This window comes from Desmodus rotundus, chromosome 11 (assembly GCF_022682495.2).
Source record: "Desmodus rotundus isolate HL8 chromosome 11, HLdesRot8A.1, whole genome shotgun sequence".
NCBI lineage: Eukaryota > Metazoa > Chordata > Mammalia > Chiroptera > Phyllostomidae > Desmodus > Desmodus rotundus.
The window spans coordinates 82409370-82434128 of NC_071397.1; the positions used below are offsets into that span (position 1 = coordinate 82409370).

A 24759-nucleotide genomic window follows, 5' to 3' on the forward strand; every position below is an offset into this window, starting at 1 on the left:
TCTCAAATTATAAACTATTATAATTTGTCTTGAAAACTATTGTCATAAATATAATAGTATAGTATTGTATTTATAATAGTAAATAGTATAAACTATTGTCTTGAAAACCATTAACTCCTCTCTCCTCCTCACCACCTAATTATATAGCAAGTGCCCTTAAAAGGTAAGCCTTCTAAGCAGCACTTAAAACGTGATTCAGAATCTGTTCACCTGAGGAAAGATACACAGCTGTGTTCTCTGTGGACAGAGCACTGAATTATGTTCCCACAGCCACCATCCCCACGATTGCTTTCTCTGCCCACTCACTGCCGTACATGTAAGCTGCCTCAGTTTCTCTATAATACACATGTACACCTGCCTACCAATACACACACCATGCATTTATACAGGGCACTGCCACCTGCCCTATCTCGTCGTTTTAATAACTGTGTGTCTGTCAGACAGACGTTCTAATGATGAGCATTCTAGGGTGACACTGGGGCCTCCTCCCTGCTCACCACTTACCAGCTGTGTGTCTCTAAGTATTTTATTTAACCTCTGTGCCTCAATTTACTCATTTCTAAAATGAGACAATAGTACTATCTGCTCCATAGGCTCGTTGACAGGATCTTTGACACAGTGCCTGGCATCAAGAAAGAGCTCAAGAATTATTAGCTCCGTGTTGTCCTCCATAATTACCATTCTCACTTTAGTGCTGAACAGAGACAGAGGCCCAGGGAGGCTGAATGACTCACCTGTGGTGACTCAGCGCTTTGTCAGGTGCCTGAACCCACGTGTTCTGACCACACAGGGGTCTGTCTACTAAGATACTCACCTACTGCCTTCAGGAAATGCTCTAAGGAAGGAGGTTGTGGGAAGAAAGGATTGTAAGGTCATTATAAAGCATGCAAGTTACAGATGACTGCTTCTAAGGAGAGACAGAAGAAATTCGATGAGGAATTTCTCATCAAGCCCCAGTATTTATTCTTACTGAAGCTTCACCTGGTGGAACTATGCATAGCCATATCATTCACTTAACACAGTTACTGGGTGCCAGCTCTGGGCTGGAAACGGAAAGCCTGGGGCAGGGCAGCAGACAGAAACGCGCAGGAGGCCCTGCCCTCACGGAGCAGATACTTTCTGAATGTGGGACGCCATCCATCAGTTTATGCCACTGTATCCAGGTATATGCACGTTTATATAAGTGAGCCATGCAAAAGTCATACAGCAACAGTGATGTTCTTTCTTTACAGCCACACCTTAATAAATAAATCTATGTGCTTTTAACCACGTTTTTGAATATTGCTGTTGGTGCTTGATAGCAAGTAGAACTTTAAAGTAAATGTACTGGAGCTTTTCCAGTTTGCCCATCAAGGAGTGTGTATCTCCCACTTCACTTGGGTGTGTTTACGATTATCCCCATGGTGCTGCTCAGCTCATGGCATCCGAGGCATGCTTCCTTGCAGCTGCAATTATCTCCAAGGCAGCTAGGCACGCAATAACTTCCACCTCATTATTTTATAGTCACACCTCTGTTTTTGCCCAACATAGCATTTCCCAGCTTGATTACCCAAGTTTGTTGGAAGTATCTTTGAATACTTGTGAAATTAAATCCATGTATCAAAGATGAAGGTTTACCACGTAATGTTTTTTCTGACCAAGGTGTGCCAGGATCTACCTGGAATTCTGTAAAGAGGAGTTTAAGAAATATGTTGCTGTGAGCTTTTTGTGTATAGCCTCCTAAAATACCCACTTTCAAGATGCCATTATTGATTTTTATATGCCAGACCCATTGTTAGAAAACTAGTCCTAATATCTTATGTCATCCCGTGTATGGATAGCTTCCCCTCCTTTCCCTTCCCTTTTGGAAATTAGCTTTTTGAGGCCAGGGCCTTGATTTTCTCCACAGTTGGCTATTTCCAACTAGCCAACTAGTCTTGATTGGTAGTAATGTGCATCACAGTAACTGTGGAAAAGTAAATTCAAATGTGGGTTGGAGTCTCTACTACTTGCTAACTTGCTGTAGAAGGAAAACTATAAAAGAAAGAAGAGAGTCAAAAACAAACCACTTGGAACCACTAAGGTATTGGAAAGAACAGCTGTTGGGAACTCCAAGTTCAATCAGATGGTATTTATTAAATATCAACATATATCATCCAGTTTATTTTTCAAATCATTTTCACAACTAGTACTTCTTTTTATCCTCACAGAGATAATGTGATTCTTTCATTAATATCTCCACCACTTGAAATTTTTAAAGAAACAATCTATAAGATAAAAGGGTGAGCAAAAATGAATAGAAAAAGAAAGAGGTCTAAAAATGGTTATTTAGTAGAAATATGGAAGAAATGATCTAGTGGAGACTTGGAAGTAATTAGTAGAATTGACTTGTGTCCATTGTTGCCTGGCATTTTGAGGCAAATGAGGTTGATAGTGTGATCTCAGACTTTCCAACTGACAAGATGAAGATGGAAGAGTACAGTAGCTGTCAAAACACTGTCAAAGGTGAACTATTTCCCAATAGGATAACTCTGTAGTGGCAAGTCGATGCTTTGATGTTTTCAGGGTGACCAGGACTAGGCTCAGAACTCTTCAGGGCTGAACTATGCCTTGACAAAGTTGTACAACTAAATGCAATAAAATGAAGAGGCCTTCCATATAGGTCTTGCTGAAGATCTCTTGAAGTACTTTCTTGCCACAAAGATATTAAAAAAAAAAAATACCCCAAACAAAAACCGCTGGTTAGGATAAAAGCAGTGTAACGATGCATAGCCACCCATGAAGAAGAGTCAAAGATACTGACAACAGTGGAACTTAACGCAGGAACAACTGGAAGAATGAATCAATTAAGACATATCCTTTGCTCGTGCTTGTTCAAGCCCACAGAGACTCAAAGGATTGTGTTGACTCAGAAAGTGGGAAAGAGCACATAGGACAGCAGGTCTACCTTAGAAAACCACAGTTGAACGTTTGTGGTCTTTGATAATTATTTGTGGTTTGATTCAGTACTGAGAAGAGTAGAGCCGCAGACCACGGGGTGACTTTTTGAGGCTGACAATGACCTTGAGGTCAGGCTGCCTACAGCTATGAAGCTCCTTACTCCTACCTACTTGGTGATACCACCCTAAAAAATATTGTCCTTTTCCTGGTATTTTGCTATTTTTTGTTAGGTTTTTATTTGCTGATCTGCAGTTTTATAAAAAAGAAATGTACGTGTAAAAAGAAGAATATTAACTACCTGGTAATTTATGGATAGAATATTTTTAAAGCAGAATTTAGCTTTATTTTCTTGCTAATAGTTTAAATGAAAAGGTATGAATTTATACTGAATTATAATCATTTCACACAATGTGGATGAACGGCAGCCTATCTGTGACTATTAACTGAATTTATGTTTTTCTAAAAGGCTTTGAAGTAGTTGTTCACAGTAAGGCATTTACATGGACACATCATTTCTTGTCCATGCGTATCTTCTCCACAAGCAGAGTGAGTGTGATGTGACAGATGTGTGTACACACACACACACACACACACACACCCCGTAGCAACTCTCGACTCAGTTTAAAAGACTTCTTTTACAGGAAGCCCAGCCTAACCCCTAAATCAGATTGATTGCTTTGTCCTGTGCTTCTAAATGAGCTTGGTTTCCTCAGTTCTGGCATTTATACTTTAAGGTAATAACTCGCCTGAGACTGAAGGCTCCATGAAGGAAGAAGCCTTGTTTTTGATCACCTCAATGCCTAGAACATTCATTCCTGAAGGTAGGAATGAAGGCCACTAAATGAATGAATGACTGAATAGAAAGTGCTCAAAGCACGATCATTTAAAAATCATAGTGTGCCAAGTACATTTTAACTTTTGAAAACTCAGAATGGATGCATGGGGTGTTAAGTTAAGGTAATTCTTTTTCATTACATCTGATCCTCTCAAACACCGCATTTCCCTGTGTTATCTGCTCCTGAACTGCATGTGGTATTATACTTTGAACTTAAAAACTATGAGCCAATGTTGAAAATAACAAGGTAAAGCATTTAGTAGATAGTTTATGGACCTTTTACAACATACATATTTTCACCTAAAATGGAGGAGGAGGGCTGGCTTGGAATTACATGGACAGTCAGCTGTAAGTATGAAAAACGGTCCTTGTTGGAACGACGGTGAGGATTTCGCAGTGAACGTTAGAGAAGTGGAGGAGGAGGAGCCAAACTGAAAGGGCTTTTAATGACCAAAGCTGGAAAAATCTGAGCAGAAAATATAATTGTATTGGATGATAACTCAAAGTAAATGTTTATGAGTTCTTACTGACACATTTAAACAATCAAATAAATAAGTAAGTGGGGGAGAAGTTGACGGTTCTTCCTTGCAATAGTATTCCAAATATTATGGAGAAGAAAAGAGGGAAATAAAAAAATCACCATTAATCATAATAGTTATGCAGTCTCCGTTGGTGGATACTAAAATTAGTGAGTATAAGTTTGAGGGGAAACAGGATATTTGCATGATCTCAAAGTATCTTCCCACAAGATATCTATTAATCACAAAGTGGAAAGTATTAACCCTACAGGGAGAAGCCCTCTGGACACCACCTTAACCATGTGGTCAAGGCTAATGTCACCAGTAAAAAGACATATATTAGTATCACAAATGCTTTGGCATGCTGCACTGAGAAAGACAACATAGTATGTATGGTATTGTTTTTCAAGATTTTATTTATTTATTTTCAGAGAGAGGAGAAGGAGGGAGAAAGAGAAGGAGAAAAACATCGAAGTAAGAGAGACACATCCATCAGTTAGCTCTCACAAGTGTGCTGACCCGGGACCACACCTGCAACCCAGGCATGTGCCTGGACTGGGAATCAAACTGGCAACCTTTCTTTCGCCTTTTGGGATATTGCCCAACCACTGGGACACACCAGTCAGGGCATGCATATGGTATTCCTGTGCAAAAGTAATAACCTCACTAATCATGAGGAAACACCAAATGAACCCAAACTGAGGAACAGTCCAAGGAAGAGTTGATCAGAACTCTTTACAAGGGTCAAGGACCTGAAAGCAAAGAAAGGCTAAGGGACTGCCACAGATGGGAGGAGATGAAGGAGACATGACAATTCATGTTGTGTGGGGCCCCGGAGTGGGTCCTGGAATGGAAAGGGGGCACTGGTTGAAAAATTGGTGAAATCCAGCAAGGTCTACAGTTTAGTAAACATATTATACCAACATTAATTTGCTAGTTTTGAACCTTGTAGAATGGTTACACAGGAGGTGAAACTTGGAGGAAACTAGATGAGGCAGTTATGGAAACTCTACACGTTTTCTGCAACTTTTCTGTAATATTCAAATTAGTTCAAAATACAAAGTTTAAAAAAATAATCAAAAAAGCTTAATTAGTTCCACTAGAATCATTTGTGGGGGTATGAAGTATGTCCTCGAACACCGTATCAGTAAAATAAAATACCCAAAGCTGCTGTGTTCATATCAAAGAGGAGACACTTCAACAAATACCCTCATTGTGTTTATTACAGTATATTAGTTCTAATAAGCGTGAGTGTAGTAGTGATATTTAGCTTGTTTTCTAAAGCTCCAAAACTAAATTAGGTTCAATTGTTTATAGACATTAAAAATTCTATAGTTTCCCCTCTTTGAGGATCTTGGAAAGATTTGGGGGATTTTGTTCAAGAGTCAACTGTATTTATACACCCAATGTAGGAACACCTAAATACATAAAGCAAATATTAAGAGATGTAAGGGAGAAATTAACAGTGATATAATAACAGTAGGGGACTTTAATACCCCACTTACATGAATAGATTTATCATCCAGACAGAAAATCAATAAAGAAACATCTGCCTTCAAATATCATATGATCTCACTTATAAGTGGGATATAACGGACAAAATAAACTAAAGGGCAAAATAGAATGAGAGAGCAGAAACAAGGAACAGACTGACAGCTGTAAGAGGGGAGGGAGGAGGAGACGGGTCGAAAGACGGGGAAGGGACTGGTCAAAGAACATGTATGAGGAACCCATGGACATGGACAGCGGGGTGGGGATTGACTGTGGGAGCGCAGAGTGGGCGGGGTGGATGGGGGCAAAGGGGCAAGAATTGGGACGACTATAACAGCATAAATAATAAAATATTTAAATAAAACAGAATACAAGTGATGCTCAAGAATCTTTTCCAACTACAATAGTACAAAACTAGAAATAAATTACGAGAAGACACCTGAACAACTAAAAAAATACTGTACGTGGAAACTAAATAACATGCTACTAAAAACCAATGGGCCAATGAATAAATCAAGGAAAAAAAATACCTTAAGACAAATAGGAATGGATGTGAAACTTGCCAAAATCTATGAGATGCAGCAAAAGCAGCTGTAAGACAGAAATTTATAGTGACACAGAACGAGAAAAATCTCATAGACGCAATTTAACTTTATACCGAAAGGAACTAGAAAAAGAACAAAGCCTAAAGTTAGTAGAAGGAAGAACTAAAGAGCAGAGCAGAAATAAGTGAAATAGAGTCTAAAAAGGCAATAAAAAGGATCAATGAGACTAAGAGCTGGTTCTTTGGAATGATAAACAAAATTAACAAAACTTTAGTTGGATTCACTAAAAAAGGGAGAGAGAGGTCTCAAATAAATACAATCTGAAATAAAAAAGGGTTACAACTGATACCAAAGAATACTATGAATCATTATATACCAACAAATTGGACAAACTAGAAGAAATGGATAGATTCCTAGAAACATACAATCTTCCAAGACTGAATCATGAAGAAACAGAAAACCTGAATGGTCCAATTACTAGTTAGGAGACTGAATCAGTAATCAAAAAACCAAACTCCCAACAAACAAAAGTCCAGGACCAGACTGCCTCACTGGTGAATTTTACCAAACAGTCAAAAAAGATTTAATACCTATCCTTCTCAAACTCTGCCAAAAAACTGAAGAGGAGGGGATGTTTCCAAACTCATTTTTATCAGGACAGCATTACCTTAATACCAAAACCAGACAAGCAAATCACAAAGAAAGACAGTCACAGGCCCACATCCCTGATGAATATATATGCAAAAGTCCTCAACAAAATATTAGCAAACTGAATTCAACAATACATTAAAAGGATCATACACGGGGATTATAGGAACTACTTTAAAGGACGCATGGACCAAATCAAGGGGGAGGGTGGGGGAGGGAGGGGGGTTCAGCTGGGGTGGGGTGGAGGGATGGGGAGAAAAGGCACACAACTGTAATTGAATAACAATAAAAAAAATTTTTTTAAAAAGGATCATACACTATGACCATGTGGGATTTATTCTAAGGGTGAAAGGATGGTTCAAAATCTGCAAACCAATCAATATGACATACCATGTTAACAAAATGAAGGATAAAAATCATACTATTATTTCAATAGATGTAGAAGAAGTATTTGACAAAATTCAACATTCATTATGACTAAAACCCACAGCAAAGTAGGCACAGAAGGAACATATCTCAGTATAACACAGGTCGTATATGAGAAGTCCCCAGCTAACATCATACTCAATGGTGAAAAACTGAAAGCTTTTCCTCTAAGATCAGGAAAAAGATAAGGATGCCTACTTTGGAGACTTTTAACTCAACATAGTATTGAAAATCCTAGCCAGAGCAATTTGACAGAAAAAAGAAATAATAGGCATCCAAATTAGAAAGGAAGAAATAAAACTTATCTGTGAACAACATGATTTTATTAATAGAAAACCCTAAAGACTCCACCAAGGAATTATTAGAACCAAAAAATGAATACAGTTACAGGGTACAAAATTAATATTTCAAATCTGTTGTATTTTTATACACCAGCAATGAATTAGCAGAGAGAGAAATAAGGAAAACAATCCATTTACAATTGGATCAAAAATAATAAAATGCCTAGAAGTAAATTTAACTGAGGAGATGAAAGACCTGTACACTGAAAATTGTAAGATAATGAAGAAAGAAATTAAAGAAGACACCCAAATAAATAGAAAGATATTCCATGCTCATGGATTGGAAGAATATTGTTTAAATGTCTGTATTACCCAAAGCAGATTCAATGCAATACCTATCAAAATCACGATGGTATTTTCTACAGAAATAGAACAATCCTAAAATATGTATGGAACCACAAAAGATCCCAAATAGCCAAAGGAACCTTGAGAAAAAAGAACAAAGCTGGAGGTATCATGCGGCCTCATTTCAAACTATATTACAAAGCTATAGTAATCAAAACAGTATGGTATTGGCATAAAAACAGGCATATTTGTAGATCAGTGGAAAAGAATGGAGAGACTAGACTATACACTGGGGAAAAGATAGTTTTTTTCAGTCAATGATGTTGAGAAAACTGGACAGTCATATGGAAAAGAATGAAACTGGGTCACTGTCTTACGACGCCATATACAAAAATTACCTCAAAATGAATTAAAGACTTGTATGTACGACCTGAGACCACAAAACTCCTAGAAAAAACACAAGGTAAGCTCCTTGACATCAAACAATCTTGGTGATGATTTTTGGGGGTCTGACACTAAAGGCAAGGGAAACAAAAGCAAAAGTAAACACATGGGACCACATCAAAATAAAACACTTAGCACAGCAAAGGAAACCATTAACAAAGTGAAAAGGCAACCTGAATGGTAGGAAATATTTGCAAATCAAATATTCGATGAAGGATTAATATCCAAAATATATAAAGAACTCATACAACTCAATAACAAAAGAAAAACAAACAAGACACATAATTTAAAAATGGGCAGATGATCTGAATAGACAATTTTCCAAAGAGGACATACAAATGACCACGTGGCACAGGAAAAGATGTTCAACATCACTAATCATCATGGAAATGCAAACCCAAACCACAATGAGATAACACCTCATATCTGTTCTTATCAAAAAGACAAGAAATAACAAGTGCTCGTGAGGATGTGGAGAAAATGGAATCCTTGTGCACTGTTGGTGGGAATGTGAATTGGTGCAGCCTCTATGGAGAACGGTGCAAAAGTTCCTCAAAAAATTAAAAATAGAGATACCATATGATCTAGTAATTCCAACTCTAAGTATTTATTTGAAGAAAACAAAACACTAATTAGAAAAGATTCACGTGCCCCCATGTACAAAGCAGAATTACTTACAATAGCCAAGATAGGTAAACAAACAACCTGTGCCCATCAATGGAGGAGTGGATAAGGAAGATGCAGGGTGTGTGCGTGTGTGCATAATAAAGAATGAAGTCTCGCCATTGTGACAACGTGGATGGACCCTGAAGGTATGATGCTAGTGAAAGGCAGATATCGTGTGATTTCACTTGGACGTGGAATTTTTAAAAAGCAAAGCAAAGCAAAGCAAAACAAAACAAACAAGCAAAACAAAACCAGACTCAGAGAGAGAGAGAACAGGTTGGTGCTTGCCAAAGGAAGAAGGGGTGGCGAAATGGATGAAGAGGATGGAGGTACAAACTTCCAGTTACAAAGTAAGTCATGGGGATGTACTGTCCAGATGGGGACTATAATCAATAGCATTGTTTGACCTCTGGGTGGTAATAGATGGTGATAGGCTTATGGTGGAGATCATCCCGCAATGTATACAAATGTAGAATCATGTTGTACATGTAAAGCTCTTATAATATTCTATGTCAATAAAAAGGGGACGTTCCGAGAAAAACCCTTTTTCTCTATACCAGAAATTCAAAAGAAAAAAAGAAATAAGATGAATGAAACATTCTGGTTTACTGGATCCCAACTGGTAGTGTTTAAACTTAAGAGCAAAACCAAAAAAAGTGCAGTTACCTTATGTCATGGATCAGTTACAAGTTTTATTTCCAAAAAAAATCAAAGGACACCCCATATCCGTGTACACGGTAGTACGGGAAAGGGGAAAAACGACGTGCCCAGGGGAGGGAACCTTTCTTTAAAAACGCTGCGTCCTTCTAGACCCGGTTCCTTCGGATCAGAGCCTTTCTTTCAGGGGTGTTGATTTTGTAAAGCGCACACATCACCTCCAGCTCCGGCGCGCTCCGCGTTTAGGGGCAACAGGTCCAGGTGGCCGGAGCGCGCAACCCTCCTTCCCCCCCCGCACCCCCCCCCCCCCCGCGCTGCTTCTGCGCGCGGCCCCAGCAAGGGGTGGGGGGCGGCGGGAGCCCGCGACTCGCGGACTGAAGCGTTGCATGGGGTTAATAGGGGCTGCGGCGACCACCGTCAAACTTCCTCCTCCCCCGACTGCAACCCACAAGGGAAAGTGTGAAACGCGGCGCCCTGCAAACCTGGCTCAGACTGAGCGCCCACGTGGCCGCAGCGTTTCTGCTCGCGCTCTCCGCGCTGCGAGCCCCGCACCGGCAGGCCGGAGTCGGCTCGGCAGCGTCCCCGTCCCGCAGCAGGCGGCCGCGGCGCCCCCTTACCTGCGCGTCCCGACGGCGCGGCCGCCAGCAGCAGCAGCGGTGGCAGCAACAGTGGCAGGGCCGGGCGGCCGGACACCGCCCTCGCTGGGGGTCGGGAGCCCCCCATGGGCGGCGGATCCGGGTCACATCTCCGCGGGCCGCAGCGTCCGACGCCCCGAAGGCCGCCGGCGGCGACTCCCCTCCACGCGCCGGCCCCGGAGCTCGGGCTGCGCACAGCGCTCCGATGGCGCCCTGGGAGGCGGTGCCGGGTCCGCGCCCCACCTTCGTCCGGCCCGAGTCGCGGACTGGACTCCGGAGCGCGGGGGAGGGTCCTGGCGATTTCACGTCCCCGTCCCCCGCCGCTGCTAGTTTCGGTTCCGAGCGTGCGAGTTTCTGCCGCCACAACCAGCGAGGCCGCTTACCAGGGGCAAAACCGCACCGCAGGAAAGCGAGAGGCGGAACACTGGAAACTGACTCTCGTAACCAGGCCCCGTGGCCACCTCCCTAAAACTTCTGAAATGTCACAGTTCGGTGCTGGAAGAATAAAATGGGTTACTTATTTCTCAACACACCGCCAGGCACTCTGGCATGCATTGTATTCGAGCATGTTTAATCCTCGCCACCTGCAATTAGGCGCTGTCCCATTTTACGGATGAGGACAGGGAGACTCAGAAAGTGAGGCGTCGGCCTGAATGCAGCCTCCCAGGCCTGTGAGCAGTGGCGTGGAGACGTCCACGCAGGCCCGATTCTCGGCTTCACGCTCTTCGCAGCGGGAGGGCGGGGGTTGCAATTAGGAAACGTGTTGAAACGGCACAAGGAAAATCTGAGAGGCAGTCTTGGCTCTAGGCCTTGGAAGGAGTTATAAAAATTGGGCACAGCCCTAAAATAAAATAAACTATTCACTCCCGATGGGTTACCTCTCTTTCTCTCATGAATACCTGTTTTCAAATGTACCGATGATGCGAAACAACCCTAAAATTCGCTCAACTACCTTTTTATCTTAGAAAAAAGAATCTTCAATAATTGAAAAAAGATTGTTTTAATTTTTTTGATGGGAAGGAGTGAGAGGATGGTCAGGATTTTCAGAGTCCCCTAAACCGGTTACCTCCCCCTCCCCAGAAAGACTTGGAAACAGAGGATGAACCCAGATTAAGATTGTCTCTTTGACTGGACTTGGCTTTGTGATGGAGAACCTAGGACTCTGCAAACTCCTTGTGTTGGGGCCAGGTCCTATAGGTTCCACCAGTAGTGGGCGCTAGAGGAACACTCAAAGCTGGAGGAGGAGCTCAGGGGCGCTGCGCCCAGAGGTCCCTGTCGCGGCGGGAGCTGCGGCTGGTTTCCTGCTTCTTCCTCTACGACCGTCGTTAGCCTTGTTGCTCTGCCTCAAGGATCCCAGCAAGGGGCTGGCCATGCCCCGTTCCCAGAGGTCTGAGTTGCAGTTTCCTGGCTTCATCTTCCAGGATGGACTCCCCCCCCCCTCCGGTCTTCTCCTTGTTTCTTCAGCCCCAGGACTGCTTGCTGTAGTTACTCTCTGTCTCAGTCTCAGAATCCCCTTTTTACTGTACTTTTTAAATTCTCCAACATCCATTTACCCAACTTCTCATAGCAAATTCTTTCTGTTAAAATAACTGGTATGGTTTCTGTTTTCCTGGCTGGATTCTTACCGATTTAGTAAACGTTTAGGAAGGACTGAGCATTTTAGGAAAGATTCTAGCTTGTTAGTACATCGTTGGCATTATCTTGAGCTGCTGTTCTTACTAACTGGAAATTATATTAGTTTAGCTCCATTATCATTTTAAGTCTAGTGGATTAATAAATGTGATGCCTATTTGCCATGAAGATATTTTGCGCCAGTTATTTTTTGGTATGAGCTTTAGGGCTTGTATACGTTTCTGTTCAAACATGAATGGTTCATGGCCTTACAGGGGCTAAAGCAGCCATATTCGTGGCTCTCCATCCCTTCTCCCCGACCCTTCTTAACTTGATCAGTAACAGTTCGTTGTCTCCTCCGCTAGCAAGTGGAAAAGGGTAGGGTACCTGGGACTTGGAGTCCTTCCCCATAAGTGGGCCACCCCTTGCTTGTGAGCCAGTAATCTGTGTCCCCCTCCCTCCCTCTGTCCCTTCCTCCTCAACTTCCCCTATCCACTAGTCAGACAGCAGGTCAGAATTTTACAGGTCTCATTCCTGTTAACTGACCTATCACTCTGCACTCAGTACACCTGTGGTTTTTGTAGGCTGAGTGTACTCTGAGCAACTGCTAGGTGTGCAGTTGAGGTTTCTCATGCATTAAATTAGAGAGCGGAGTTATGGCTTTTCTTTTGTTTTTTGCCTATGACCCAGAACTCACCTTAGGGAGTTTCTTCTGTGTCTTTATAGTCTTACTCACCCCTGTCCCAGTTCCTCCCAGTCTAAACCTTCCTGGTCAAAAATAAATAGTATATTCTTCAGGAGATTTTTGAAATGAGTCAACACACTTAAATGGATATTTTGTTCTGCCATAAAGATTGTGCTTCTTGCCATGATTTATCATGCTGAGATCTTAATTTTTGGAGCCTGCTGTATGGGTTTTGGGGCTTTCTGGTCAGAAAGGCCATACACCAATACCTCCCACCCTCAACCCCAGCAGTAAATACTACAAACAAAAAATATGAACTTTTCCTATTGCAGTTTAAATACTTTCCAGGAATGATAATAATAATGTTTCTTCTCTTCCTTCTCCTCCATCATCATCATCATTATCATCATCATCATCACCTGAAGTTACTGATTCCTTACTCTGAGCCAGTTGTTATGCTAAGAATTTTACATTTACTGCCTTCTTAGATCCTTGCAGCAGCTCTCTGAGTGAGTCACAGTACCCTGAGTTACAAAATGTTTTTAATAAACAACAGAACTGGAGTCTGAATCCTGGTTAATCTAACTCCAAAGTCCATGCTTTTAATGACTTCCTTACATGCCTCTGGCACTTAAGAAAATCAATCAAATATTTTGAGGGGTGAACTGTAAAATAACACACATATTGAGATATATACTTATTAATTAAGAAAATGCAGCATTGGTGCAGTTCCCATACTGTAAACTCAATTGTGAATGGCAACAGATACCCATTCTTTCCGGTATTTCAAGGCAGGTTCAGAATGTACTAAGGGGACTGCTGCAAAAGTAAGCCAGAAAATCAGGGGACAGGTGGTGGAGGGAAAGAGCTGGCAAGATAAAGTTCTCTGGAAAGGGCTGGGGTGGGGGCAAATTTGAGGAAAGGAGAGAGTATTGGGAGAGGATAAGCATCCAGTACTGAGATTTCTAAAATCCTTTTGGTGTACTCTGCCATTCTTTGTGGGTATGTGAAGCCACTAGCAATTTTTATACTATGCCCTCTGCTTAAATCCAAATAATACCTACTATTTAAAGTCCTGTGGAAGGCTATCTTCATCATGTTTCTCGTCTTTTTTTTCAATTTTTTTGAGAAGCGGTTCATGCATTTTAAAAGACGTTGTAATTGTAAGTATAATTCACGTACAGAAAAGCGCACAAAGATAGATGCTACAGCTCAATGAGTTATCACAAAGTGCCAACGTTGGTATGTGTCACGCAAGTTAAGAAATAGAACAGTGCTAACCCCACAGAGGCCTCTCTCTTACCACTTCCCTTCTTCCCCATATCGGTGTTTATTCCACTGTGTCTGGCTTCTCTCACTCAACATTATACTATGGGAGTCATCCACGTTGCTGTTTATAGTTGCATAATGCTGTGAAGTTTGACTATGCCACAATGTATTTATTCATTCTATTTCTGGTGAACTTTGTTTCTGGCTGGAGCTATTGACAAGAGTGTTGTTTGAACATACCCATTGTGTCTCTTGCTTAGGTGCACATTTTTCTGCCAGATGTATATCCAGAAGTCTAACTGCTGGATCATAGGATAGACGTGATTTCACCTTCAGTAAATAACGCCGAACCTGTTTGCCAAAGTAGTTGTAACAATGTACATGCCTGTTAGCTGTAATGAGAGTTTGTCTTCCACATTCTTGTCAACACTTGGTATGTTCAAGCTTCGTAATTTTAGCCATTTTAGAGGGTATGTAGTAGTATCTCATGGTGGTTTTCATTTTCATTTTTCTGATGATAATGACATTTAGAACTTTTTCTAAAGTTTATTAGCCATTTGTGTCATGATCTGATCAAGTTTCTTGCCTATTTTTCTATTAGATTGTATTTTTATTTTGTTTTTAATTCATTTGAAGGAATTTGTTACACATGCCAAATATAAGGTCTTTAGTAGTTGTATATGTTGCAAGTACTTTTCCTCTTGCTGTGGCTTGCCCTTCTGCTCTCTTACTAGAGTAATAAAAGAAGTTCTTAAATATAACATAGTTTACTTATTGATTGTTTCTCTTATGGTCATTCTATTTTGTGTCCTGTTTAAAAAATGTTATCTCACCCTCCGATCATGAAGATATTCTTCTAAGCTATCTTCTGAAAGCTTTACTGTTTCATTTTTTCACATTTCAAATTATGACATGCCTAGAATTGATTTTTATGTATGATATAAAGTAGGGGTTCCAGTTTTATTTTAATGTGAGTCGAATGGACCCAGTGTCATTTACAGCACCCTTTCCTTTCAGCTCTTCAGTCCCATCTTCTTCATAAACTACGTGTCATATGGGAATATGGGTTCTACTCTGTCCCATTGGCCTGTCTGTTATTACTCCAGTACCACACTATTTTAATTACTTTATCTTTTCCCTGGTAGAGCAAGTCCCTTTATTTTGCTCTTATTGCAAGTATCTTGGATATTTTTTGCCCTTTGCAGTTTCATATACATTTCAGAATCACTTGCCAATTCCCACAAAACAACTGGCTGAAGGGTTTTTTTAAAGTTTTTTAGGAAGGTATGGCATACATAACATGCACAAAGCACACTAATCTTAAGGTTTTCATGTATACACAACCAAGTTACCAACTTCAGATCAAAATATAGAGTGTTTCCAGCACGCCAGAAGATTCCCTCAGGCTTCTTCCCAGACCCCAGTAACATAGGAGATCACTGTTTTGACTTCCGCTACCACTTGACTGCTGCTTGACTCTTCTTTCACCTTCCAATGAATGAAACAATACAGTATGTATCCTTTTGTAGCTGGCTTCTTTTGCTCAACAGAGTATCTTTGAAGTTCATTCATGTTGTTACATGTATCAGTAGTTTTTATCTTTTTTTATTGCTGGGAGTGTACTATGATAAAGTTCTTAGTATCTACATTTGTTCATTTTTATGTCAAAAACAAACGAGGTTTCTAGAACAGAGATCAGAGTTAGTTATTACAGACAGCATCGATTTTTAACCTTTTTCATCTTGTGGCACACATAAACTAATTACTAAAATGCTATGGCACACCAGAAAATATATTTTTTGCTGATGTGACAAAAATAGGTATAATTTTGATACAGTCACACCAGATAGGTATTGTGTTGGCTGTTGTCATTTTTTAATTTGACAATCTGAGGGAAAAGAGGTCAGTGCCCTCTGACCTCTAAATAGTCAGGTATTTGTGTGTTTTAAAAATTCTTGTGGCACACGGGTGAAAATCACTGACATGTAGCAGTAACTGTATCAGTTCTCCATGCCCCATTCCTTCTATCTCGGGGCGATGAGACGAGAGCCAGGTGGAAGCTGAGGGTGCACCAGAGCCAAGGAAGCCCCAAGCCAGGCATCTGGAGGTTTGCACAGACTACACACTGCTTAGCTGCCACTATCACGTTTTGAGAGAGGGAGAGAAACTCTGTCCCTGATTTCAACAAGTACTTTGGAAAGTAAATGAATTCTTATCTCTGGGAATGCAAAGAGTAGAGTCCCTACTCTGGACTGCAAACATTTGGCTTTGAAGGAGATAAGTTTTATTGTCCTTTGAATGGGAACATATGGCTCCAAGTCTAACAACCTTGCAACGAGAGAAACGAATGAGTGTAGGAGAGACACTGTGAAGTTACAGTGAGACAATGTGGTAGACTAAAACACCAATGAAACAGTGTGTACAGCCCTACATTTGTGGACATCATGTAAATGGCCAAGGGGGTGTTTTAGATGGATGGGGGAAAGAATGGGATTTTCAGTGAATTACAGAAAAATCATCATATTTCATAGCACATACAAAAATAATTTGAGGTGCATTAAAGAGCTATTATGGGTTAAATAATATCCCCCCCTCAAGTTCATATATTGAGGGTCTAAGTCCTAGTTCCTCAGAAAATGACCTTACTTGGAAATAGGGTTGTTGCAGATGTAATTAGTTAAGTTAGGGTGAGGTCCTATTGGAGTGGGGGGGGGCTATAGTCCATATGACTTGTGTCCTTATAAAAAGAAAAATTTGGGTGCAGACATGCACACGGGGAGAATGCTGTGTGAATGGAAAGGCAGAGGTTGGGGTCATGTGTCTACAAGCCCAGAACACCCCAGACTGCCAGAAACCACCTGAAGCTAGGGGAGGGGCATGAAACGGAGTCCTCCTTCCAGCCTGCAGAGGGAACCAACCCTGCCAACACCTTGACTGCAGACTTCCGGCCTCCAGAACTGCGGGACAATAACAAACCAATTCAATAACTGAATATGAAGGCAAAACTGGAATGATTTTAGAAAACTGTATATTTAGAACCTTCTATATACGTGTATTCTGGATACGAGGTGATTATTGCTTAATTTCAAGAACATCTTAACTAAGGGATTTGTGATGTTGCTTTGGTCATTTCTTTTCTATTTGAGAACTACTGTGGAAAATGGAAACAGTTCTCCTAATAGAAACAATGGCTTCTGGGAGGATTATAAATAGCCACAGAAGTTACTTTAGTCAGTACCATAAAGAACAGTGGTAATAAAGATGAAAATCCCGGCAAATGTGAATGTCCTTGGCACGCGTGATCACCAAAACAATTCTCAGTGCAGCAACTGCTGGTATAATAATTCAGCTGGTGGTCACACCTGCCTGCCAGGCATGCTAATTAGCCAGAGGATATGAAAAGAAATTAAAGAGTCCTGTTTTCTGACATGCAAAGACAAAACTACAACATTAATAATCTGCTTTGCTCCAAACCCAGAGGTAGTTCCGCTTTCCTCTTTTGTAGCATAGTTCCCTCTGCTGGATAATTTAAGTAATTTAGATCTGAAGAGTTTGAAAATGCTAGGTTAGCACGTAGGTCCCTTTGGAGTTTTTATTTCAAAATGGGCTAGAATAACAAGATAATCTCAAAGAAAAGCAAAACTGGGCAATTAACACCAAGTTACTATAAAGTACAAGTTGATACATTAGAATTCATTAAAATTAATGAGAGCTGGTCATCCAAAAATTGCCTTTTAAAGAGATTGAGAAAGTACAGAGCAGAAGAAATTTGTAATACATGTGTACATCAAAAGAAGGCAGAAAGTGTGAATAACTCCTACAGATTGATGAGAAAAAATAGACACCCAATATAAGAATGGACAAATGCTTTCACAGGCACTTCAACATAGTGGCCGCCCGTAGTGTATAGGTGTGTAAATACATGCTTGTGTACTTCCCCGTCTGTCTTCCCCAATGAGGATTTCTAAGAGGGTCAGAATTCCTCTTTTGCTTACTGCCTGGTACCAAGCAGGTACACAAGAAACATTTGTTGAATGAATGACAAAACCTTATTTTCAAACCCAAAGTGTAATTTCAGAATTTGGTATTTTCTCAAATGTTGAACATTAACATTTAACATTTAAGATCCAACTTAAAACATTGCAACTCTAGAAAGAGATGATTATCCTGACAGTAAAAACCTGGGAGAGAATATGAAAGGTAGATTTAGAGGTAGAAATATTATTGGTAGAACCTGCTTGGTCTGAATCCAGAATCTTCCTGGAGTTTTGCAGGGCTCCGAGGCTCGGAAGGACGAAAGCAGAAGTAGAGGCTGGAGTGGCGTGAGCTCTGTCCTTCACCATCTGTGCGCACGGAACCTGGGAAGTGCCCCGGCCAGCCACCGATGTCACTGTGCTCTCACGCTCCGGAGTCTGGGTGTCCTGCAGGGTTTATCCACGCAGGAACATGCCATGTCCTAGGTTACAATGCTGACAGAGGGTAGAGACCCACCGGTACAGACCTTCTCAATACAGGATCACTTATTCTTCCCACGTAAAACCGAGTTTGGGTTCTGAACAGCACAGAAAGGTTTAGAAGAGATGAGTGATCTGGAGTTTAGTCTCAGCCCCCAAACAGTGCTCAGGAGCAGGGACACGGCTGCCACTGACGTTTCTGTCAAGAGCGACTGGCTCCTCTGCAGGCCCAGGCCCGGAGACCAGGACTGGAAATCACTGGGGTTTCACAGCTAGTGCAGACTACATGCAAAGACAGCACCCAGATCCTCCCCCTGAAAGAAAAAAGAAACCAAGAAATGAAAAACACGGTTTAGTGACCAATTTATGTCAAAACATAAAAGTTGCTGTCATTTAGAAAGAACTTTTTAACCACACAAGATTACAGTTTGACTTACAAGTGTATCTGTAGTCATTCCTATTAAGATTTCCAACCCAAGGCATTACCTGTCCGTCTCCCATACTCACGTAAACACAAATACCACGAAGTTAGCAAGTTGCTTGCCTTACCCACTGCTTCCCACCGCCTCCCCCGGGTGCTCACGTTCGTCATTCCTATCAAGGTATGAATGACCCATTGGAACTTTCTACACTCCCAATAGGAATCTTTCCTTTAAAATTCATTACTCAGTTGTTCAACAATTATTTATTGAGCACCACTCTCTAAGTACAAGCACTGCTTTGGAGCTGGGGACCCGGCAGTGCCACAGCGGATAAAGCCCTTTTACTGTGGAGCCTGTATTCTAGTGTTTAAATAGAAATCAAATTTTAACCTAAAGGGATAAATCGCCCAGATTGTTTTGGGAGCTCAATAAGTAAACGAGTTTTTGGCGAGCACCACCGCACCCGACCGCCCACACCAGCCACAGCAGCCGCCGGGAAGCGGCTGTTTTCTGGACACCCATTTTGGCTCTCTCCAACCAGTTCACAACAAGCCGAAGAGATTTCCTATTCAAGCAGATCTATCTTGTAGCTTTCTTGCTAGAAGAAATGTTTGTCATTGCTCTTAAGAACAAAGATCTCCACGGCCCTGCCTGTTTCTCTAGCGCCGTCTGGCACCGCCCTGCACCTTGTCTCTTTCCCACTCTCTAGAGATGTATTGCCCATTTCTCAGTTCCTCTCATGGCCAGACCCTCTTTCTCATCAAGATACCAATGAGGTATTTTCACAGAACTCAGACAAATACTTCAACAATTTATAGGGAACCACAAAGGGTCCTGCTTAGCAAAAGTGATTCTGAGAAAGAAGAACAAGTTTGGAGGAATCATGCTATCTAATATGAAACTCTACTATAAAGCCATAGTAATCAAAATAGCATGGTATTGGCATAAATACAGACACACAGATCAATGGAACAGAACAGAGATCCTAGAAATAAACCCACACTTTGTAATCAATTAATATTTGACAGAGGAAGCAGGCATATATAATGGGCTAAAGATAGTTTATTCAATAAAGTGTGTTGGGAAAATTGGACAGATATGTGCAGAAAAATGAAACTAGACCACCTTTTATACCACGCATATGAATAAATTCAAAGTGCATTAAAGATTTAAATGTTAGATCTAAAACCATAAAAATCATAGAAGAAAACATAGGCAGCAAAATCTCAGACATTGCTCATAGCAATATTTTATCAGACATATCTCCCCAGGCAAGGGAAACAAAAGAAAAAAAATAAACAAATGGGACTACATTAAACTAACAAGGTTTTGCACAGCAAACTAGAAAGTTTTTGCATCAACAAAATAAAAAGACAACTCACAGAATGGGAGAACATATTCAATAATACATCTGATTAAGGGTTAATATCCAAAATTTATAAAGAACTTATAAAACTCAACAACAAACAACCCAGTTAAACAATGGGTAAAGGACCTGAATGGACACTTCTCCAGAGAGGACATACAGATGGCCAATAGACACATGAAAAGATGCTCAATGTCACTAGTCATCAGAGAAATGCAAATAAAAACCATAATGAGATACCATCTCACACCTGTCAGAATGGCTATCATCAATAAATCAACAAACAACAAGTGTTGGCAAGGATGTGGAGAAAAGGTAACCCTCATGCACTGTTGGTGGGAATGCAGACTGGTGCAGCCACTGTGGAAAGCAGTGTGGAGATACCTTTTGACCCAGTGATCCCACTTCTGGGAATATATCTGAAGGAACCCAAAACACTAATTCAAAAGAACATAAGCTCACCTATGTTCATTGCAGTGTTATTTACAATCCCCAAGATATGGAAGCAGCCCAAGTGTCCATCAGCAGATGAGTGGATAAAACAACTAGGGGATATTTACACAATGGAATACTACTTGGCCATAAAAAAGAAGAAAATTTTACCCTTTGCAACAGTATGGATGGATGGAGAACATTATGCTAAGTGAGATAGGCCAGTCAGCGAGGGACAAATACCATGTGATTTAACTCATATATGGAATCTAATGAACACACTGAACTAGCAAGCAGAATAGACTCCTAGAGAGCAGGGTGAGAGCTAAGGAGGGGATGTTAGGGGGTGGAAGGTTTGAGCACAAGGGACTCATGGATGTGGACACCAGTGTGGTGATTGCTGGGGAGAGGGGTGTATAAGGGGATGAAATGGTAATGGGAAAAATACGATTTAAAAAAAAAACGTTAAAAAAACTACATTGATCCCTTATGTTACCTCTTTGCTTCACCTTTTTTTCCTGAGATTTTCATAAAGTTGTTCTAAAACTTCATTTTTAAATGAAGACTTCTCATAATAGTATTTATGTATGCTAGCGGTAGTAATGAAATGAAAAATAGACATAAAACAAAAAAGGTTTTACCAGTAGTATTTCAATATATTGTTATTATTTTTCAAGTTGCTAAAACTGAGGCATTATTATTAGTTAACACTAACTTTAGTATGGCAAGAACTTCTAATTAACTCATATATTTATGTGTGCATATTATCTGTATATTTCTGCAAACAACAACCACAAACGAGAGAGAATTTTTTTAAGTGAGTCATTTCACAGCTCTCCACAAGCCTACTAAATTCCATACCGTGCTCTCTATAATGTGATATTTATTTCCATTCTCTGGTAGCCCCAACTATGTGGTAAAAAGTGAAATTGAAATAATCTGGATTGGCATAATATTCTTATGTCTATCTGACCTAACAGCTTTAAAAATCTTACATTATTAAACTTTGGTCTCTGACTATGTTCACTGTTTTGAGCTATTTCTTCATGTAATTCCTTCACCTCAATGTCCAGTCCAGTGGGATTAGCACAGGGCTAGAATCTAGCTAGCCTGGGTCCTACTGTGAGACTCAGCTTTCTCGTATCTGAAACAGAATTAATGTTTATGTCATATTTTGCTGTGAGATCAGTTAAGAAAAATCTATGTGGCCTCTTTCTGTGCCTGCCACAGCCATGGCTTGTGGGCCCAAGAAGCACCTGAAGCGTACAGCAGCTCCAAAGCACTGGGTGCTGGATAAATGACCAGTGTGTTTGCTCCTCGGCCATCTACTGGTCCACACAAGCTGAGAGGATGTCTCCCTCTCATCATTTTCCTAAGGAACAGACTTAAGGATGCCCTAACAGGAGATGAAGCAAAGAAAATCTATGTGCAGTAATTTATAGATTGACGGCAAGGTCCGAACCAATGTCACCTATCTGCTGGTTTTAAGGATGTCATCAACCTTGACGAGACTGGAGAGAATTTCTATGTGATCTATGACACCAAAGGTCGCTTTGCTGCTCATTGTATTACACCTGGAGAAGCCAACTACAAGCTGTGCAAAGTGAGGAAGGTCTTTGCGCATAGGAAAGGAATCCCTCATCTGGTGACCCGTGATGCTCACATCTTCTGCTACCCTAATCCTTTCATCAAGGTGAATGGCAGGCACCATTCAGACTGATTTGGAGATGGGCAAAATTACTGATTTCATCAATTTGACACTAGTAACCAGTGTATGGTCACCGGAGATGATAACCTGGGAAGAATCAGTGTGATTGCCAACATAGAAAGACACATTGGTTGTTTTGACATAGTTCATGTGAAAGATGCCAATGGCAACAGCTTTGCCACCCAGCTTCCCACCATTTTTGTTATTGGCAAAGGCAACAAACCATGGATTTCCCTTCCCCATGGAAAGGGTGTCCACCTCACCATTGCTGGAGAGAGGGAGACAAGAGACTGGCAGCCAAGCAGAGCAGTGGGGGAAGTGACCTCCCAGTGACATGCTTGCAAGAGTGTTTGAAGTTAATTAAAGATAATACAGCATGAAAAAAAAAGAGTCTATGTGAAGAAGAGCTTGGAAAACAGATGCTTTAAAAATGGAAGTGTTATTGTGAAAAAGAGAAAATATAAGAGGGAAGAAACACGAAAAACAAGAAGCAGCTGTGGACTCCAGGGTTCCAGGGACTTCACACAGATTGCCTCACAACTGCACTGTGAGGCAGGTGTCGTTCTCCCTGTTTTAAGGCTGAAGACACTCTGGCAGTAAAAGGTTAAATACCCTCTTGATGCCACTGACTGACAAGTGTCTGAGCCAATTCACATCCAGCTTTTTGCATTCCAAGCCCTGCCTTCTTTTCACTGCACCAGAGCCAACTCTCAGTTAATTGTGTACAGTCTGTGGAGATTGGTTTACTACTGTGATTTTTCCCATTTGTCCACCCTCCTGTCTCTGACTAGTCATCTCTGGCAGTGTCCCTTGAAATATTAGGGAGGCAATGCATTATAATTTAAAATTATTTCCTTTTGGCATTTTACCTTGTTTCCCATATTTGTTTTAGATCAAGAAATCTGAACCTGAAAATGCATGTTATCACTGCTGGTTACACATATATATCTGATTTTAATCTTTAGAAGGAAGACATTGGTTTGAGGAGAGATCTTACAGGTCAGTTCCAGAAGGTCAGGAGGTGCAAATGATCCACTTGAGATAATTTTGATGAGCACATGCTTGCACGTGGACCTATTACGTGGTTCATCTCCATAAAATCCCAAGCTTTATGGGTTTGAAAGCACTAACTCATGTTTTAGGAACATCCAACATAGATTATTCTAATTCTTGTCCTGCCTCCTGAACATCTGCTTACCTACAGGAATTACAATCAGATGGAATGGCCCGCTCAAATCCAGGCTCAGAAAAGAAATATGAGAACACCTGAGTCCTTTTCTGTTTTGTTGAAGCAGCACTTTTTTCCTACACCTTCCCCAGAATAATAATAAAAAGGATGTTAATTTGTGACTTTGCTTGCTTCAAATTGACCAGAGTAAAAAAAGTGAACAGTTTTCTTCCCCCACCCACCTGCTTGTTATTCTGCGAGAATGTATCAGTGATCTCATGCAGCAAGCCTGTAAGTTGATGATATTTAAATGTTTGCTGCCTTGTATGCTGTCAGGTTGTCTACTGAGTTTCACTTTGCAGATTTTGCTAAATTATAGGGGGAAATATACAGCAGCTTAAGTGGGTCACCTAGTCATGCTTTAGAGGCAGAAATGGAAAGTGAGGCAGAATGACTGGATTCCCTTTATTTTCCTCCTTCCCTTATAATCAGATTAATTTTTTAATGCATCTTGGTAACTGAGTGGTAACTGAACACCCACCAATTCCAGCAAAGCACTAGTACGACCTTAGGAATGTCACAATGATTCCCACCACACGGAGGTTTCTGAGAAAACCATAGTGATCAAATATTAATTTCTCAGTGGCATGCAAACAATATAAAAATACCAAAGTTTAACTCCTCTCATCCTATTCTTTTCCTCCTATGACCTCATGTGAGCATACGACTCTGTCCATATAACATGGACTCCAACATGGATGGAGTCCATTTGATATAGGAGCTACATTTTGCCCTGCCCAGGTGGCTCAGTTGATTGGAGTATCATCCCGCACACGAAAAAGTTTGTGGGTTTGATTCCGGTCAGGTCACCTACTTAGGTTGCAGGTTCGATCCCTGGTCTGTACAGGAGACAACTGATAGATGTTTCTTTCACATCAATGTTCCTCTCTCTCTCTCTCCCCCTACCTCTCTCCCTCTCTCCCCCTTTCTCTCTCTCTAAAATCAATAAAAACATATCCTTAGGTGAGGATTAAAAAAAGAAGTACACTTTTTTTCCTCTGAAAACATGGGTGTACTACCTCTATGCACATGACTGGAACACAACGCACATGAAAGAAATGTCATGATCTAATGCTTATGCAGGTTCATTATCTCCTGGTTCACACTTAACCTTTGGGGCCACAGGAAAACCAGACAATGCACTGTAAATCCATCCACACTTTGGTAAAACAAC

At 40.9% G+C, this 24759-nt stretch overlaps 1 protein-coding gene and 1 pseudogene across 1 annotated transcript in view; one reads left to right on the top strand and one right to left on the bottom strand.

Annotated features, from left to right (window-relative positions):
* Positions 1-10559, bottom strand: part of IL20RA (interleukin 20 receptor subunit alpha) — a 31057-nt gene extending 20498 nt beyond the window's left edge. Inside the window, exon 1 of the mRNA XM_053914302.1 lies at positions 10393-10559. Within this exon, the coding sequence (XP_053770277.1) occupies positions 10393-10498 (106 nt within the window). The 5' untranslated portion in view covers positions 10499-10559. The remainder of the gene's footprint in view (positions 1-10392) is intronic.
* Positions 10560-21863: 11304 nt separating this feature from the next.
* LOC112297263 (small ribosomal subunit protein eS4, X isoform-like) lies at positions 21864-22737 on the top strand (annotated as a pseudogene).
* The last annotated feature ends 2022 nt before the right edge of the window (positions 22738-24759 follow it).